This window comes from Salvelinus sp. IW2-2015, linkage group LG14 (genome assembly GCF_002910315.2).
Source record: "Salvelinus sp. IW2-2015 linkage group LG14, ASM291031v2, whole genome shotgun sequence".
Classification (NCBI taxonomy): Eukaryota; Metazoa; Chordata; class Actinopteri; order Salmoniformes; family Salmonidae; genus Salvelinus; species Salvelinus sp. IW2-2015.
The window spans coordinates 6,279,663-6,297,961 of record NC_036854.1 but is presented as its reverse complement, the minus strand read 5'-3'; the positions used below and the strand labels follow the sequence as shown (position 1 = coordinate 6,297,961).

General features: G+C 41.3%; 1 protein-coding gene across 8 annotated transcripts in view; it reads right to left on the bottom strand.

The window, feature by feature from the left end:
- LOC111973259 (unconventional myosin-VI) overlaps positions 1-18,299 on the bottom strand; it is a 93,850-nt gene that overhangs the window by 35,742 nt on the left and 39,809 nt on the right. For all 8 annotated transcript variants that reach the window (XM_024000557.2, XM_024000558.2, XM_024000559.2 and 5 more), the window contains exons 11-15: positions 15,494-15,674; positions 12,770-12,914; positions 8,933-9,090; positions 8,577-8,668; positions 4,700-4,772 (exon numbers count right to left, since the gene is read on the bottom strand). In XM_024000557.2, coding sequence (XP_023856325.1) covers positions 4,700-4,772; positions 8,577-8,668; positions 8,933-9,090; positions 12,770-12,914; positions 15,494-15,674 — 649 coding nt within the window. The remainder of the gene's footprint in view (positions 1-4,699; positions 4,773-8,576; positions 8,669-8,932; positions 9,091-12,769; positions 12,915-15,493; positions 15,675-18,299) is intronic.

Below are 18,299 nucleotides of genomic sequence, written 5' to 3'. Positions count from 1 at the left end.
TTTGACATGAAAACTAATAAATTCCAGGGAGGAGTTATTGTGATTGGATCCAAAGTGTTGATAATTGTTTCCAAAGGGACCCTATAATCTTTGGCTACATTGTATGTTTCTCTTAGCTACTTCATGTAGCTAACATATTAATGCTTCTTGTATTTCTCTTTGATTTAGAAGGTACTGTTGCACAAACATGCTGATTTAGGTCTACACCATCACTGGTATCACTGGTAACAAACCAAACATTCAAATACCATTACAGAAGGTAAAGTAAAAACCAAAACTGGTCCATGCATCAATACCGGTATATCGTAAAATACGGTATACCGCCCAGCACTACTAGCACACAGCTCGGACACCCATGCATAACCCACAAGACATGCCACCAGAGGTCTCTTCACAGTCCCCAAGTCCAAAACAAACTATGGGAGGTGCACAGCACTACATGTAAATCTATTACACATCAAGTAACTCATATAAGCAGTCAAATCAGATTACACCTTATGGAACAGTGAGGACTGAGACACACACCTGAATTGTGTGTTGTGGTTAGTAGAGTAGTGGCCGGAGGGCACACAATGTATTGTGAAATGTGTTGTAAAATGTATTTTAATGTTTAAAAATTGTATTATAATGTATATTACTGCCTTCATTTTTGCTGGACCCCAGGGAGAGTAACTGCTGCCTTCGCAGTAGCTAATGGGGATCCATAATAAATACAAAGCTGGGATCCCCCTCTTTTTAACAAAGGCCATTAAAACTGCTGTTGTCCACGAGATTGCTTTATGAATTGTTGTGCCTTGATTGACAGAATGCATGTTTCCCTCCCTATGGCACTTGCAACTTGAATGCGCCTTGAGGAATATTTATCTTGCGTAGAACGCACAACAAGCCGACTAGGTCAATAGATATAATATATTAGTCGTTTTGTTTGCAGAGGAAAAGTCAATGTGTACTGTTCTAGCATCTTCAAAGTAGAACATGAAAGTGCGCCTTTTATGTTCCATATATTTTTGTTGTGGCGGCAATGATGTTGCCGTGGCGCAACACCACAGCAAAATGATTACAGCGGAAACACTGCACTGAAGGTGTAAGAGATACAGTGAGCTCCAAAAGTATTGGGACAATGACCCATTTTTTGTTGCTTCGTCTCTGTACTCCAACATTTCGGATTTGAAATGATACAAACAACTGAAGTGCAGACTGTCAGCTTTAATTTGAAGGTATTTTCATCCATATCGGTTGAACCATTTAGAAATTACAGCACCCTTTTGTACATAGTCAGTCCCCCCCCATTTTAGGGGACCAAAAGCATTGGGACAAATTCAATTACTGTACATGTGTATTAAAGTAGTCCAACATTAGGTATTTGGTCCCATATTTGTAGCACACAATGAGATCAAGCTTGTGACTCCACAAAACTTGTAAGAGCGTTGGGCCAGTAAGCGAAAGGTTGCTAGATCGAATCCCCGAGCGGACAAGGTAAAAATCTGTCGTTCTGCACCTGAACAAGGCAGTTAACCCACAGTTCCTAAGCTGTCATTGTAAATAAGAATTTGTTCTTAACTGACTTGCCAAGTTAAATAAAGGTAAAATAAAAATACTAAATAAACAAAAGCGCCAATCTGCATATTCTCGGGATTTCGCAATGCTGCAAAAGCACGGGCATTCTAGCGCAATAGAATCACAATAGAGCGTCCCTTAGACGAATACACGGATTCAGTGACTGGGTTCATCAGGAAGTGTATAGGAGATGCTGTACCCACTGTGACTATTAAAACCTACCCAAACCAGAAACCGTGGACAGATGGCAGTATTCGCGCAAAACTGAAAGCGTGAACCACCGCATTTAACCATGGCAAGGTAACTGGGAATATGGCCGAATACAAACAGTGTAGTTATTCCCTCCGTAACGCAATCAAACAGACTAAACGACAGACAAAGTGTAACTGGGTCCCGCCCTGTGTAACTGGGTCCTGGATTTCCTGACGGGCCACCCCCAGGTGGTGAAGGTAGGAAACAACACCTCCACTTCGCTGATCCTCAACACAGGGGCCCCACAAGGGTGCATGCTCAGCCCCCCCCCCCCCCCCGTACTCCCTGTGACTGCGTGGCCACGCACATCTACAACTCAATCATCAAGTATGCAGACAACACAACAGTAGTAGGCCTGATTACCAACAATGACGAGACAGCCTACAGGGTGGAGGTGAGGGCCCTGGGAGAGTTGAGCCAGGAAAATAACCTCTCACTCAACATCAAATAAACAAAGGCGCTGATTGTGGACTTCAGGAAACAGCAGAGAGAGCACACCCCTATCCACATCGACAGGACTGCAGTGGCGAAGGTGGAAAGTTTCAAGTTCCTCGGTGCACACGTTACTGACAATCTGAGTGTCAGGGGAAAAGTGTCAAAGACTCCAGTCACCCATATAAGACTTCTCTCTGCTACCGCACAGCAAGAGGTACCGGAGCACCAAGTCTAGAACCAAAAGGCTCCTTAACAGCTTCTACCCCCAAGCCATAAGACTGCTGAACAATTAATCAAATGGCCACCCGGACTATTTACATTGACACACCCCCGTTATTTCTTAATTCCATTCTTTTACTTTTAGATTAGTGTGTATTGTTGTGAACTGTTAGATACTACTACACTGTCGGAGCTAGAAAACAAACATTTTGCTACACCCGCAATAACATATGCTAAATATGTGACCAATAAAATTTGACATCGGTATTGACGCAGGACCGGTTTGGGTTTTTACTTTACCTTCTATAGTGGTATTTCATTGTTTGGTTTGCTAAATGTGATAAAATAAACATGGCAGTGTGGCGTATTTATTAGGGATTCCCATTAGCTGCTGTCTTCCTGGGATCCAGCAACATTAAGGCAGTTAGATACAACTACAAATATCACATAACACTTTTCAAAACACATTAAGTGTCTGCCCTCAGGCCCCTACTCTATCACATATCAACACAAAATCCATGTGTACGTGTGTGTAGAGTGCGTGTGTTATGTGTAACGTGTCAATTGTTATAGTTCACTCCTCTACTTGAGTCGTCCGTCTCCCCCTCTCTCTTTCCCCGCCCCTAGTCACTCAAGGAGCGCAGTTGTTGCTTGGACCGCGAGACCACTTGTCTTTCACTCTTCAGTCTGCATGGTCAATGCAGCAGATGCAACAAAGTGTTGACAACGAGGCTGCTTTCCACTTCGCATCTTAATATAAATCCACAAGAATTCTATAATTACACTATTAGTTTGTGTATCTTACTGTGTGCAAACAGTTAGTTTGTCGTTTATTAGCAAGTGGCGGCAGATAACCTAGTGACTAGAGTGTTGGACTAGTAATCGAAAGGTTGCCAGATCGAATCCCCGAGCTGACAAGGTAAAAATATTTGTCGTTCCGCCCCTGGACAAGGCAGTTAACTCACTGTTCCTAGGCCGTCATTGAAAATAAGAATTTGTTCTTAACTGACTTGCTTAGTTAAATAAAGGTAAAAAAAAATATATTTAAAATAAGTTGTGGCTAAAATAAATCGTGTTAGCTGCTAATCGCAAGTAAACTAGCTAGCTAATACATTTACTGAGACAGAGAAAACGTAGCTAGCTAATACAGCCAGATACCAGTCAGCATTTTGTTTGTGCAACAGTATCTTCTAAATCAGACATGAATAGGCAAAGCATGCATATTTTAGTTAGATCCAGTAAGAGAAAACATTAACGTAGCTAACATCTAATTAGGGTCCGCTGGGAAACACTGACCAACACTTCCTAACCTGTCACAATAGCTCCCAGGTTTTTTCATGTCAAACACTATTCAAAGTGTCCATTATTATATTATAACTCTAAAATTAAAATAATTATATATTTTCATGATTTCAACAGTTCACCCAAGTATTTTGATCTAAATCACAAGTCAAATAGCAATCGCAACATTTGTTTAAAAATAAGGCCTCCATTTTTTGCCCATATCATGCAGCCGTTTGTGGCACTGTGGATGATCTCAAAACGAGAGCAAGAAATGCAGACATTTATGAAAATTACATTTGTTTGAAGTTTGATTTAACAGTATAAAACCACCAGTATTGAGAAAGACCCATTGAAATCAATGTATGTGTTGCCATGCTAAGGTCATGCACTACTTAAAGCAAATGTATAACCTGTTCTATTAAAAAACATAAAACTACAAAAAAAAAATTGAAATATTGTGATATATTTTGGCTATAAACGCCCAACCCTATTTGATGGAACAGAAAGTAAAATGTCTGTTCAGAGAGTGAGTCTACAGGGCATGCTTTGGCTTCTTCTCTTAAACGCAGACCCAATTCTATCTAGCGTTAACCCCGGTCACCTCCATTCCACTCTGGTATCCTGCCGCCGTACCCCACACATCTCAAACAGAGGGGTTTAGGTGTGCTCTGCAACATAATCAATCTACCTCCCATCAATTGCTTCATTTCTGTTGATCATGAAACATAACTTGGGGTCAGGGTCAAGAGTAGTGTGCTCAAAAGCGTAACCTCTCTCAGAAAACAGCTATTCCACCTTCCCACACATACGGAAGCCAAAACCGATCTCCAGTCAGAAGAACATTGAACGGCAACACATTGGGAAAAAAACAGGGGAAAAACACTGGAAACTAGGCGGAGGACACTGTGTATGTCAAATGATGTGCATGTAATGATACGAAGACGAGACAAACCTATGCAGTCCTGATTGTCGACATAATGGACCTCATTTACTCCAAGACCCTCCTTCTGATACAGCTCTTGTTCCTAGAATTCAAAACAGAACGATTCCAATAACAAGCATTTATAATGACATTCAGAAAATAATTTTAGTCTGTTTACTTACACTACCGTTCAAATGTTTGGGGTCACTTAGAAATGTCCTTGTTTTTGAAAGAAAAGCTATTTTTTTGTCAATTAAAATAACAAATTGGTCATAAATACAGTGTAGACATTGTTAATGTTGTAAATGACTATTGTAGCTGGAAATGGCAGATTTTTTATGGAATATCTACATAGGCGTACAGAGGCCCATTTTCAGCAACCGTCACTCCTGTGTTCCAATGGCACGTTGTGTTAGCTAATCCAAGTTTATCATTTCAAGAGGATAATTGATCATTAAAAAAACCTTTTGCAATTATGTTAGCACAGCTGAAAACGGTTCTGATTAAAAAAGCAATAAAACTGGACCTTCTTTAGACTAGTTGAGTATGTGGAGCATCAGCATTTGTGGGTTCGATTACAGGCTCAAAATCAGAGGTCGACCGATTAATATCAGGGCCGATTTCAAGTTTTCATAACAAAAATCGGTAACCGGCGTATGGACGATTACATTGCAATCCACGAGGAGACTGCGTGGCAGGCTGCCCACCTGCATATTTAGTTAAGAAATTCATGTTAGCAGGCAATATTAACTAGGGAAATTTTGTCACTTCTCTTGCATTCAACGCAAGCAGAGTCAGGGTGTATGCAGCAGTTTGGGCCGCCTGGCTCGTTGTGAACTGTGTGAAGACCATTTCTTCCTAACAAAGACCGTAATTCACTTGCCAAAATTCTACATAATGACATAAGATTGAAGGTTGTGCAATGTAACAGCAATACTTAGACTTAGGGTTGCCACCTGTTCCCTTATAATATGGAACGGTTCCGTATTTCACTGAAAGAACAAAACATTTTGTTTTTGAAATGATAGTTTGCAGATTTGACTATTAATGACCTAAGGCTCATATTTCTGTGTGTTTATTATAATTAAGTATATGATTTTATATTTGATAGAGCAGTCTGACTGAGCGGTGGCAAGCAGCAGCAAGCATTCATTCAAACAAGCGCTTTCCTGCGTTTGCCAGCAGCTCTTCGCAATGCTTGAAGCATAGCGCTGTTCATGACTTCAAGCRTATCAACTCCCGAGATTAGGCTGGCAATACTATAGTGCCTATAAGATCATCCAATAGTCAAAGGTATATGAAATACAAATGGTAGAGAGAGAAATAGTCCTATAATAACTACAACCTAAAACTTCTTAACTGGGAATATTAAAGACTCATGTTAAAAGGAACCGCCAGGTTTCATATGTTCCCATTTTCTAAGCAAGGAACTTAAACTTTAGCTTTTTAACATGGCACATATTGCACTTTTACTTTCTTCTCCAACACTGTGTTTTTGCATTATTTAAACCAAATTGAACAGGTTTCATTATTTATTTGAGACTAAATTGATTTTATTTTTGTGTTACATTAATTTAAAATAAAAAAGTCTTCATTCAGTATTGTTGTAATTGTTATTATTAAAAATATATATACAGTTGAAGTCAGAAGTTTGCATACAATTAGGTTGGAGTGATAAACTTTTTCAACCACTCCACAAATGTATTGTTAACAAACTATAGTTTTGGAAAGTCGGTTAGGACATCTACTTTGTGCATGACAAGTCATTTGTCCAACAATTGTTTAAACAGATTATTTCACTGTATCACAATTCTAGTGGGTCAGAAGATTACATACATAAAGTTGACTGTGCCTTTAAACAGCTTGGAAAATTCCAGAAAATGATGTCATAGCTTTAGAAGCTTCTGATAGGCTAATTGACATCATTTGAGTCAACTGGAGGTGTACCTTGTGGATGTATTTCAAGGTATACCTTCAAACTCAGTGCCTCTTTGCTTAACATCATGGGAAAATCAAAAGAAGTCAGCCAAGACCGCCAAAAAAGAAAATTGTAGACCTCCACAAGTCTGGTTCATCCTTGGCAGCAATTTCCAAATGCCTGAAGGTACCACATTCATCTGTACAAAACAATAGTACTCAAGTATAAACACCATGGGACAACGCAGCCGCCATACCGCTCAGGAAGGAGACGCGTTCTGTCTCCTAGAGATGAACGTACTTTGGTGTGAAGTGCAAATCAATCCCAGAGCAGCAGCAAAGGACCTTGTGAAGATGCTGGAGGAAACAGGTACAAAAGTATCTATTTCCACAGTAAAACAAGTCCTATATCCACATAACCTGAAAGGCCGCTCAGCAAGAAAGAAGCAAGAAAGGGAATGTGAAGCAAGAAATAAAAGCTTAAATAAATCATTCTCTACTATTATTCTGACATTTCACATTCTTAAAATAAAGAGGTGATCCTAACTGACCTAAAACAGGGAATTTTTACTTGGATTAAATGTCAGGAATTGTGAAATACTGAGTTTAAAATGTATTTGGCTAAGGTGTAAGTAAACTTCCGACTTCAATTGTAAACAAATAGGCCAATTAAATCGGTATCGGCGTTGAAAAACCATAAAAATCGGTCGACCTCTACTCAAAATGGCCAAATAACTTTCTGCTGAAATTGGTCAGTCTATTCTTGTTCTGAGAAATTAAGGCTATTCCATGCGAGAAATTGCCAAGAAAATGAAGATCTCGTACAACGCTGTGTACTACTCCCTTCACAGAACAGCACAAACTGGCTCTAACCAGAATAGAAAGAGGATTGGGAGGCTACGGTAAACAACTGAGCAAGAGGACAAGCACATTGGTGTCTAGTTTGAGAAACAGACGCCTCAAGTCCTCAACTGGCAGCTTCATTAAATAGTACCCGCAAAACACCAGTCTCAACGTCAACAGTGAAGAGGCGAGTAGTACACAGCGTTATGTGAGATCTTCAGTTTTTTGGCAATTTCTCGCATGGAATAGCCTTCATTTCTCAGAACAAAAATAGACTGATGAGTTTCAGAAGAAGGTTCTTTGTTTCTGGCCATTTTGAGCCTGTAATCGAACCCACAAATGCTGATGCTCCATATACTCAACTACTCTAAAGGCAAGTTTTATTGCTTCTTTAAATCAGAACCACAGTTTTCAGCTGTGCTAACATAATTGCAAAAGGGTTTACTAATGATCAATTATCCTTTTGAAATGATAAACTTGGATTAGCTAACACAACGTGCCATTGGAACACAGGAGTGATGGTTGCTGAAAATGGGCCTCTGTACGCTTATGTAGATATTCCATAAAAAATCTGCCGTTTCCAGCTACAATAGTAATTTACAACATTAACAATGTCTACACTGTATTTCTGATCAATTTGATGTTATTTAAAAAAAATAGATACATTTCTTTTTGCTTTTCTTTCAAAAATAAGGACATTTCCAAGTGTCCCCAAACTTTTGAAGGGTAGTGTATATAAGATTGGCCTCATTAGAATAGAGAACAAAGCCTCAAATGTATTCAAATAAAGTCTATGAGGGCAGAAGCTTTGTCCATTATAGCTATCCAGCAATAATACATTACGTTAGCAAGTTCACTAATCTTAGAAATATCAAGGTTTCCTTTTGCTTGTTGCAAACATCTGGCCTCTTCCTCAGTTCATCTTTCCTAGATGTCTCGCATCCGCTCTCCTTCTCAGGATGCGTTGGAGAAGGACCCAATGGGAGGGTCATTCCCCTCGAACACAGTTGAGGAGGAGGCAAGGAGATAGGACGGTAGGAATCACAGAAAGGGCCACTTGAGATGGAGCTCTTGGGACAGCTGGGATGTCAACCAAGGAGAGAGGGGGCATCGGGGTCTACAGACAGACAGTGGAAGAAGTGCTCACCTCTTTCAGGATGCGCTCGTTGAAGAACTGCTGCAGCTTCTCGTTACAGTAGTTGATGCAGAACTGCTCAAAGCTGTTGTGTTCAAAGTACTCTGGAAGAGGAAATGAAAAGACATTTAAAAAAAAAAAAACACTTCGACTGTAAACCACCACTGTCTCTGACTAATGAACTCTAGCATGCGTGTGCAATGTGTGGTTTGCGTTATGTTGTGTATAATGTCCATGGCGAAATGTCTGTTTGATGTCGTTTTTAAATGGACAATTAGGCTGCAAAACCATTTTCCGCCTGAGGGATAATAACGTTTACTACTGCTATCATATATCACGTAGACATTGCACATAGAGGCGGTACAGACCAAAGCCTGCGATATCCAGAACCCCGATGAAGTTGGCGGAGGAGTCGAAGGGGAAGCACTGGTTGACCCTGGTGACCACGTGGTCAAACAGCCGGCTGTACACAGCCTTGGCCAGGGCGTCCCGTGCGTTGTTTGCCTGCTCCACTTTCAATGGCACCCTGGGAGAGAGAGAGACAGAGAGCACATAGTTCCTCCTTCTAGCACTGGTCCTCTGTAGCTCCGTTCGCGAGCACCATACTCTGCAACGCCAGCAAAGCGGGTTCGATTCCCAAGACCAACCATATCTAAAATGTATGCAAGCATGACAGTTGCTTTGGATAACAGCAGCTGCTAAATAGCATACTGTATATTATAATTGAATACTTGCCTTCTCTGTATGCAAAGTCAATTTAAGTATATCTAATCTAAAATCTACCATGTAGTCCGCACAAGGGGGAATTGGATTTGTCACCAGCAAAGAAACATAGCGCTAAGGCAACTACACGCATACATCAGAGACAGAGACTTGAGCAATGGCGGCTGGTGAAATCAATAGCCTACAATTCATAACAGCGGCAGAGTCAGTTTAAATAATCTTACGCATTCATCACCGTGGGTCTGCAAAAATACTGAGGGTCTGCTTGGTTTCCCAAGCGGATAATTGGGTTATTGACATCTTGGGGAAAGAGTGATTGCGGTGGGATAAGGAGCCATGACAATGAGAGAAGGCATGAGCATCACAGCTCTGTGAAGGTATTGTGACGTCCCCAGAGCTCGGACTGCGGTCAAGTGCTCAGCTGAATAATCCGAGGCCACCGAGAGAGGGCTAAGAATGCAGGGGAGCGTGAAATGTACAACATGACTACCACGTGGACAAAAGTTTCTCGTCAAGCTTCACCTTCGCTTCAAACGCATCTTTGTCATGCACTTAAAAGGAAAACTCCACTCAAAAACTATCTTTTGGTATTTTTCTTCATTAGTCCACAATGTTTTGCATGTCAAGTTTTCAAGCTATTGGACTTCAAGATGCAAAGTGTCACTTGTCACATCAAGATGATGTAAAATGAATCATGAGGCAAAAAGCATCATTGTGATTAAGTGGCAAGTGACACTTTCCTTCTAAAGTTGATCCTTTCAGGCGGGAGAGAACCAGGATAATGCTGTACAAGTAGCACTTAGCCATTAAGTACTTAGAGAACTGCTATGTCCAAAAGCCACCTCTAATGTCTTGAAGTGAGAGTTGATTTCTCCACACACACACACAACTTCCCCTCCATCCCTCACACCTACACACAAACTCTTTGGGCAGGACTTATCCATTATCTCGTCCCCCCTGTGGATCTCCATTTAGCACATCCCACAAGACAAGAACTCCCCATTATGATACCAGCATCACATCACCTCGTCTTACACCTTTGCCTCCTTAAGCTCTCAGTACAACTGGGCCCTCTCTCGCCCACAAACCAAGTTTCATTTATATTCTTCCAGCCAGTGAGAAACTACCGGTCCACAGCTAAAACATCTAAATACCAGGGTTAAGCCCTGGCCTCTCATTCACAAACCAAGAGGTATGAAATGCCAGAACACTAACAGCAGCGGGGATGTGTGTATTCCCTACGAAGCTCGAGGTTATCCACCTTGCTCAATGATCTCCACAAAATGATCTCCGGCAGCATGTTATCAGGAAGTTGAGGGGCACACATCTTATTTAAAATTACCGTTAAGAGTCTGTACTGCACTGTGCATACGGGCAAGTTGAGAGAGTGCTGACCCCACCTGGCATCGCCGAGATGCCGAGTCCGCCAGTGAATTCGCCATGGTGGGGTCAACACGATTAACATCTCCCCCCCACCCACTCTGCCTCGCACATAAACACCTTAAAAGCTAGTCCCTAAACAGGCTAACATTTAGATACGGCTTTCCCCCTTACATAAGTCATAAAAATAGGCCGCTTAGTGGTGGAGCCACAGACAGAGAGAGCCGGTTGAAATCCTTACCCACCCTTTATAAGTCTTAATGTAACTGTACTCACATTGCGATTGCTGCTATTAATTAAACAGAAATTAAACAAGCCACGGCACACCACTAATTAATTGCTTAATATTAAGCCCTCAGAGGCTGCGTCCCAAATCGCACCAGATTCCCTACATTGTTCTTTTCACCAGAACAATATGGGCCCTTGTCAAAAATAGTGCACTATGTAGGGAAAAGAGTAGGACTCACCCATAGACACAGCCATGCCCGTATAAAGCAGCAGTTAAAGCTTAACTACTGTGTGAAAGTGTCTCTCTCTCTCCACAAATGAGACAAACATTAGTGAGTGAGGACATAAGGGTAATTGCACATAGCGACTGGCTTGGCATTCAGCTTGGCGAGCTGAGGGAGCGCCAAGCTGCCCATACAACAATCACTGTCAGGCATAAGACAGGCTGGGCCACGGCTAAATGCACACAGGGCCTTGCCATAGATCAAGAACGAGGCATGCATCCCAAATGGTTCACTATTCCCTGTATAGTCCACTGCTTTTGGCCAGGGCTCATAGGGCTCTGGTCAAAAGTAGTGCACTACAGAATATAGGGAATAGTGTGGCATTTAGGACACATACAGGGACTAGGGAAGGGCCCGTATTCATTCAATAGTGGCTAGTTCCTGATTTTACTCAGAGGCACAGCACTACTGTTAGTGACAACTGCAGCACACACACACAATATAAATGCTCACACACACACACGCATCTCTTGGTTCCTATGGTAACTGGCATGTGACCAGTAAGGCATTTGTTAACAGAGCATGAGTGCTAAGCATGTGGACCTGACACCATCTGCACAAAGACAAGCCTTCCAATACAAATAGAAATATAGGCTAGAATCATCACCATATTGACACACATACTGTCTCACATCGGAACGTTTAGGAATTCAAACACGTGTCACATGCAATTAAAGAACACAGGCGCTACCTGTTATTTTGCCTGTCCTTTCATAAAAGGCAGTGCATGGTTCCCAAAAAACACCCTATAGGTTCTGGTCAAAAGTAGTGTGCTATATAGGGAATAGGGTGCCATTTAAGATGCACCCGCAGTCCTCTCTCCATGCAAGGCCGTTGAGGAGAAGGAAGTGACTTAAACAGAAATGCTATAGCGCTATACAGTACCAGTCAAATGTTTGGACACACCTACTCATTACAGGGTTTTCCTTTATCTTTTACATTTTCTACATTGTAGAATAATAGTGAAGACATCAAAACTATGAAATAACACATATGGAATCAGGTAGTAACCAAAAGTGTTAAATCAAAATATATTTTAGAATCTTCAAAGTAGGCACCATTTGCCTTGATGACAGCTTTGCACACTAGGCATTCTCTCAACCAGCTTCATGAGGTAGTCACCTGGAATGCATTTCAATTAAAAGGTGTGCCGTGTTAAAAGTTAATTTGTGGATTTGTTTTACTTTATTTCTTAATGCGTTTGAGCCAATCGGTTGTTGTGACAAGGTAGTGGTGGTATACAGAAGGTGGCCCTATTTGGTAAAAGACCAAGTCCATATTATGGCAAGAACAGCTCAAATAAGCAAAGAAACGACAGTCCATCATTACTTTAAGACATGAAGGTCAGTCAATCCGGAACACTTCAAGAACTTTGAAAGTTTCTTCAAGTTCAGTCGCAAAAACCATCAAGCGTTAATGATGAAACTGGCTCTCACGAGGACCATTTCATAGTTTTGATGTCTTCACTATTATTCCACATTGTAGAAATTAGTAAAAAATAAAGAAAAACCCTTGAATGAGTACGTGTGTCCAAACTTTTGACTGGTACTGTATGTAATATGTTCTACAAGTCATTATATGGTGACTTACTTGATAACTGTTCCTTTGGCGCCCCCTGCTGTGGTGAGCATGACCCTGGAGGTGAGGCTGACTCGCAGGTCCGACTCCTCCAGACCCAGCAGCTCAGCACAGTACTCCACAGTCTGGCTCGACTGGTTCTTTATGGTGCAGCCACCTGGTGGGACAGACATACAGAGTGGTTACGTTGTAAGTAGCTCGTAAAGTTGTTAGTAACGTTGTATGGATGACGTGTAGAATGTTGTGAGCGGTTAGGAAGAACGTCAGTGATTTTATTGAAGACTGAGTAAGCTCTGACCCTGGGTAAATATGCATACAGTGATTGCACATATTGTACATTACAACATGGTTTTGACATACATGACATGGATTACAGTTCAATACTGCCCATATCGATACTTAACATCCAGTCCGGCCATACAGTCATTGATTCTGACAGACCGTCAATAAGGAAACAGCACGATCAAAGTCTAATACTCTTACTAGCTATGGGACTATTGCATTTTTTAAAGAACAAGCTACGTACAGCAATCCAGCTTCACCCTAGTCTGGTCTCAATAGTATTAGGACAAAGCATACAATCAAATCTCGCATGATTTATCAGCACAGACGTAACCTTTTTGCCAATCTATTTCATAATGAAACAGGCTTCATTATTCCTGGTGTCCATTTTCTGGACATTACAGGAAAGCCCCGTACCAACCACCGCCATAGATTTTTCAGCTAACCCGTTCCTGGCGATACTGTGTTCATTCTCTTATAAAATGGCCGTTTCCAGTTGCAGGTGGTTCTACAAAAAGCAGCAAGGAGGTTCCTCGCCATCTTAGCTGCCCAAATCTAACATTTCCCAGCATCTTCAGTCGTTTCTATGCTACGCGGCCACGTGTAGAAGATGACACAGTGCGACCAAAACAAAGATCTACAGATACGTAAGAGGCAAATCTCAATGGATACAAAACATGGATTTAATATCTTTCAGAATGTATGTTTTTTTTTGTAGAACCACATGCAACTGGAAACTGACATTTCTAAAGATACTTTTTTTTAACCGAATCGAGAATGAAGAAATGTAAAAATAAAAATAATAATAATAAAATTAAAAAACGCCAAAAACAGGTTAGTTACAACTTCTATGGCGGTGGTTCGCGTGGGGCTTTCCTGTAACTGACACCCCAAAATCTTTGGTTATATCACATTATCTGGTGTATAGTCTGTAGATAGACAAGAAGCAGGATAGTGGGAAAGTAATGAGGGGATAAAATGGCTAGTTCAAGGGCGACACAGGATAGGAGGACAGTTTTGGGACGAGACAATGGACATTTTAGGGGCGACAGGAAGGAGGTGAAAAGGATATTTGGTTGGGGCGACACAGGAAGGAGGGGATAAGGGGTACAGTTTGGTGGTAACGATGGAAGGCGGGAGATAAGGGGGACAGTTTTCCGTGCGACACCAGATGGCGCTTCTCTCAGAGGAGCTGAGGCAGGATATCATGTGTTTCATGTCAGGGACAGGGAGCAGCCGGACGGTTCCCATCCTCATGATCATCATCTTCTCTGACTGGACTCTTTGCTTCAGTTCACAGTAAAAACGCACCACGGGAGACTCCCGCTGAGTACAAAGTACTTGTTTTAAAATGCTGCCATGCTGTGCCGCTCTCACTCTCACAGAAGGGGAAAAAGATGAGAATTGAAAGGCACTACGTTCGAGTTCCACTTCGATGTTCAAAAGGAATGGTCTATTCTCAAAATGTGACCTTCCTCTGGGTTGTCTGAAACAGCATGTTGTGTAATGTGAAGTCAGTGGGAGGAGAGCCTAAAGACATTCACATCGTAATGAATCAGCCTTGCCAAACAAAATAATATACTTGCCCTAACAACAATAAAAATCTATGAGATTATTCTGTATGATAGTATTTTAACCGTAGGGTACTACAAAGAGCGACATTCACAAAGAGACATGTGAAACATCTCATCAATTAATCCAACGGCTTTGTATCAATAATAAATGAATGGGAGGAGAATGACAAGTCCCAAGTGTCCTTGTGTCGGTGGCTCTTTGATAGGGAATAAAATACATTTCACAGACTACAACAAGAGGCCACACGGGCCTTTAGAAGAAAGCTGAAGATCAAAGTAATTGATCACAGAGCAGAGTTTCCTGGGGACAACAGCAAAATGGCGCACCTACTGCAAGGACATAAAATATAGTTTTTCTGGTCGTGGCCCCTCGTGATGAGTTCAGATTTTTTGTGGTTCCCCCCCATCAATTTCCCATACCTGGACTAGACAGATGACTTATTGAGGCAACACCACACAATGAGGAAAATGCAAAAGGTGTCTGCCAGCTCTGACAAAACGCTACCACTTCCTCAGCATCCCTTAGACTTCCTGTCCTGTGCCCTGGTGCTTTACTCATATTGTCACTGCACTGAAAGAGACAGTGCTTTGTTGTTGGTTAGTGTACCAAATAGTGAGTGGGGTGATATAAAATGTCAGAGTATAAGCCAGCCATCTGTTAAGAAAGCTTGCAAATAAGCATGCTCACATGTCGAAACTATAATGAGCGCTGAGCGAAAGAGAGGGAGGGAGAGAGAGACACACCGAGACCCTGCTCACCTGATGTGGAAGCTATAGTGAGCAGTGAACGAGTGAGAGACAAAGCGAGACAGTGTGAGAGAGAAAAAGGACAGTCAGACAAATAGAGACTGACAGAAAGACCGACAGACACCCTGCTCACCTGATGTGCTCCCTGCCTCCTCAAAGTCGATGTTGCCTAGGTGCAAAACCCCGGCCACCACTCTGAACAGGTCCAGCTTTTCCGTGTCATCCAGGCCGATCTTCTTCATGGCCCCACACATCCTGTTGAAGTCCCCCTGGTCGTCCAGCAGAGGGTCCTTCAGGGGCCCAGCTTTCAGGTGCTAAGGAACCATGGGGAGCGGACGGGTCAGTGGTCACCCTAAGTAGGGGTCAGCCTTTCTCTACAACCTTAACCCTTCAGGAGCCCAGCTTTCAGGTGCCGAGAGACCATGGGGAGAGGATGGGTCAGTGACCAGGGTCACAAGCTCTTTACAGAAGGGGTACTGTCTCAAAGATCGAAGGCTTGCATTGTTGCTGTGTTAATGTTGTGCCCCAACATCAATAAAACATTATTTTTTTTTACATATTACCATAAAGTAATAAAAATACCATCCATTTCCCTCATTGACAAGAGTTTCTTTGACTTGGTGAAAGTGTTTGTTTAGATCTGAGATGAGGCAATGCTATTGGACTTCGAGCTAATTGGGCTGATTTTTTAAATGGAATTAGCACATTAAACCTGCATGGAAGATAAAGTACATAACATCTCCTGCGGTAGGAAGAGGAGCAAGGATAGTAAGGTAGAGACCACACCTGGAAAACCAGCAACACAAAGAAGAATGTTACAGTACGATGGTATACTGGCATAGCAATAACAACATACAGTAGCTTCAAACACCAGATTAGAATGGCAGATAAACGGCTTTTATGATAATTGGGTTACCTAATATTAAACCGTTTTTTTTTTTTAAAGATGTAAATTTGAATGGGTTCGTGGCTAATGAGACACTAATAAGAATCCATCTCATCATTCAACTTAACACTCTTGAATTCATTTTCATTAAAGTAATATCAACTGAAGGTGGTTGCACTAGTTTATGAATTAACTACGGCAATGAGTAATACTTTTCTGCATACAACACAGTACAGAGCAGACATTGCCTTGTAAACCACAACCATAAGTTATAGGATTGCTAGTGTGTCAGAGCGGTTTATTCTTCTCTACAGTCAAATTGATGGCCTAAGGTGATAAGAAACCCAAGCCATTACAATAATGGAAACCAAGCAGTTTGTTAAAAGCACATTTGAGCACTTCATTCCCAATTATACAGTAGCTGCTTGGCTGCATTTCATGTACTGAGTAAAAGTTCCTTGGCCACAAACTTTCCAGTAACTTTCGGATATCAACTAGAAGGATAATATTGCCCCGAGTGCCAGTTTATTTATTTCATTAGGTTTATTTGGCAGGGACAATGCACAACAAAAAAATAAGTCTCAGCGCACTCTGAAATGATGCGTCCCACCAGATTTCGCTAATAGCTACTTTGCATCTGTAGTCCTCGACTACGCCATAAAAAAACAAAAAAAACATTGTACTCTAACATTCTGGTCCAACTTTACGCTGGACACAAAATATGTGGTCATTTTGACCTCAAGTCTTACACTCCAGAGAAAAATCATGCACTTAAAGAGAGAGAAAGCATGCAAGGAATCCACCACACAGCACCAATGTGAACCCAGACACAAAAAAAGAAACTATAAATTCACATCATAATAAAATCTAAAATAAATAATCCTTGTAATAACACAAAATCTATAATCACCTGATCATCCTGTATTATATAGAGCAGAAGCAGTGCAAAGAGACATACAACCTTGATCAACAACAGTGACAGTAAACATAGTATAAAACGAGCGGTCCGTCCCAAATGGCACCCTATTCCCTAGTTAGTGCACTACTTTTGACCAAGCCTCACAGCGAATAGGGTGCCATTTGGAACACAAGCAGTGTATGGGCCTATTATATCCACAGGCAATGAGCATAAAGGCCTTATTCAGCATCTGTCACAACATGATTCTCTCCAATAGGCCAAACCCAGCATTTATCATGAACAGGTGCTTCCTGTGAACAAAAAAGGTACAATCCTCCATGATCTAATAACAAGCTACACGCCTCTCTGGAGACTGCCTTCTCCTGGTGTGAACCTAAAAAAAGGGGCCAAAGGTATCACCTACATGTACTGTACCTACCGTCTAAAAGAGTCATCGGAAGACCATCTGCTTAGGTAAAACAGACGCTGAAAAACTCTGCCCAAAAAGTACTCATCATTTGTTTGCCTACGGTGTAGTTTTAACTATAATAATGGAAGTCATTCTAATTGTATGGTTTTAACCTACATGGTAGTATAACCTCTACTAAAACATACAGCATCAGCAGCACAATTACAAAACATGATATTATCGGATTGAAAACGTCCACTTTCTTTTCTCCCACTGATGTCCCCGACTACATAGAACGGATTAATCATCAACGTCCCTCAAGGGGAGAGCAAGAGAGGCACACTGTTGTCCAGGGCATTTCATAATAACAATAATAATTCATTACACTTGTGAGTCCTGAAGGGGTGTTGCAATAATGGAGAACTTATGCATAATTAATCAAAGGGAGAAGGCAAAGCAAGGAACTCATTTCGACGGAGCATAAAGAATTCTCATTGATACGGTACTTTCATCTATTCATACAGTCCTCATCTCATTGGCTCCTTTCTTAATTAAATTGTTTGCATCACATCTCAGATGAAGTTTCCATAGGTGTATGTATGTATGTATGTATGTATGTATGTATGTATGTATGTATGTATAAATAAGGGGGTTTATCTGACCAGAATGAAAATAAAACAATTTGTAGGCAACTGGTGGGAGTTCTAAAACTTGTAAAAAAATATATATTTTTAAGTGTCTTGTTC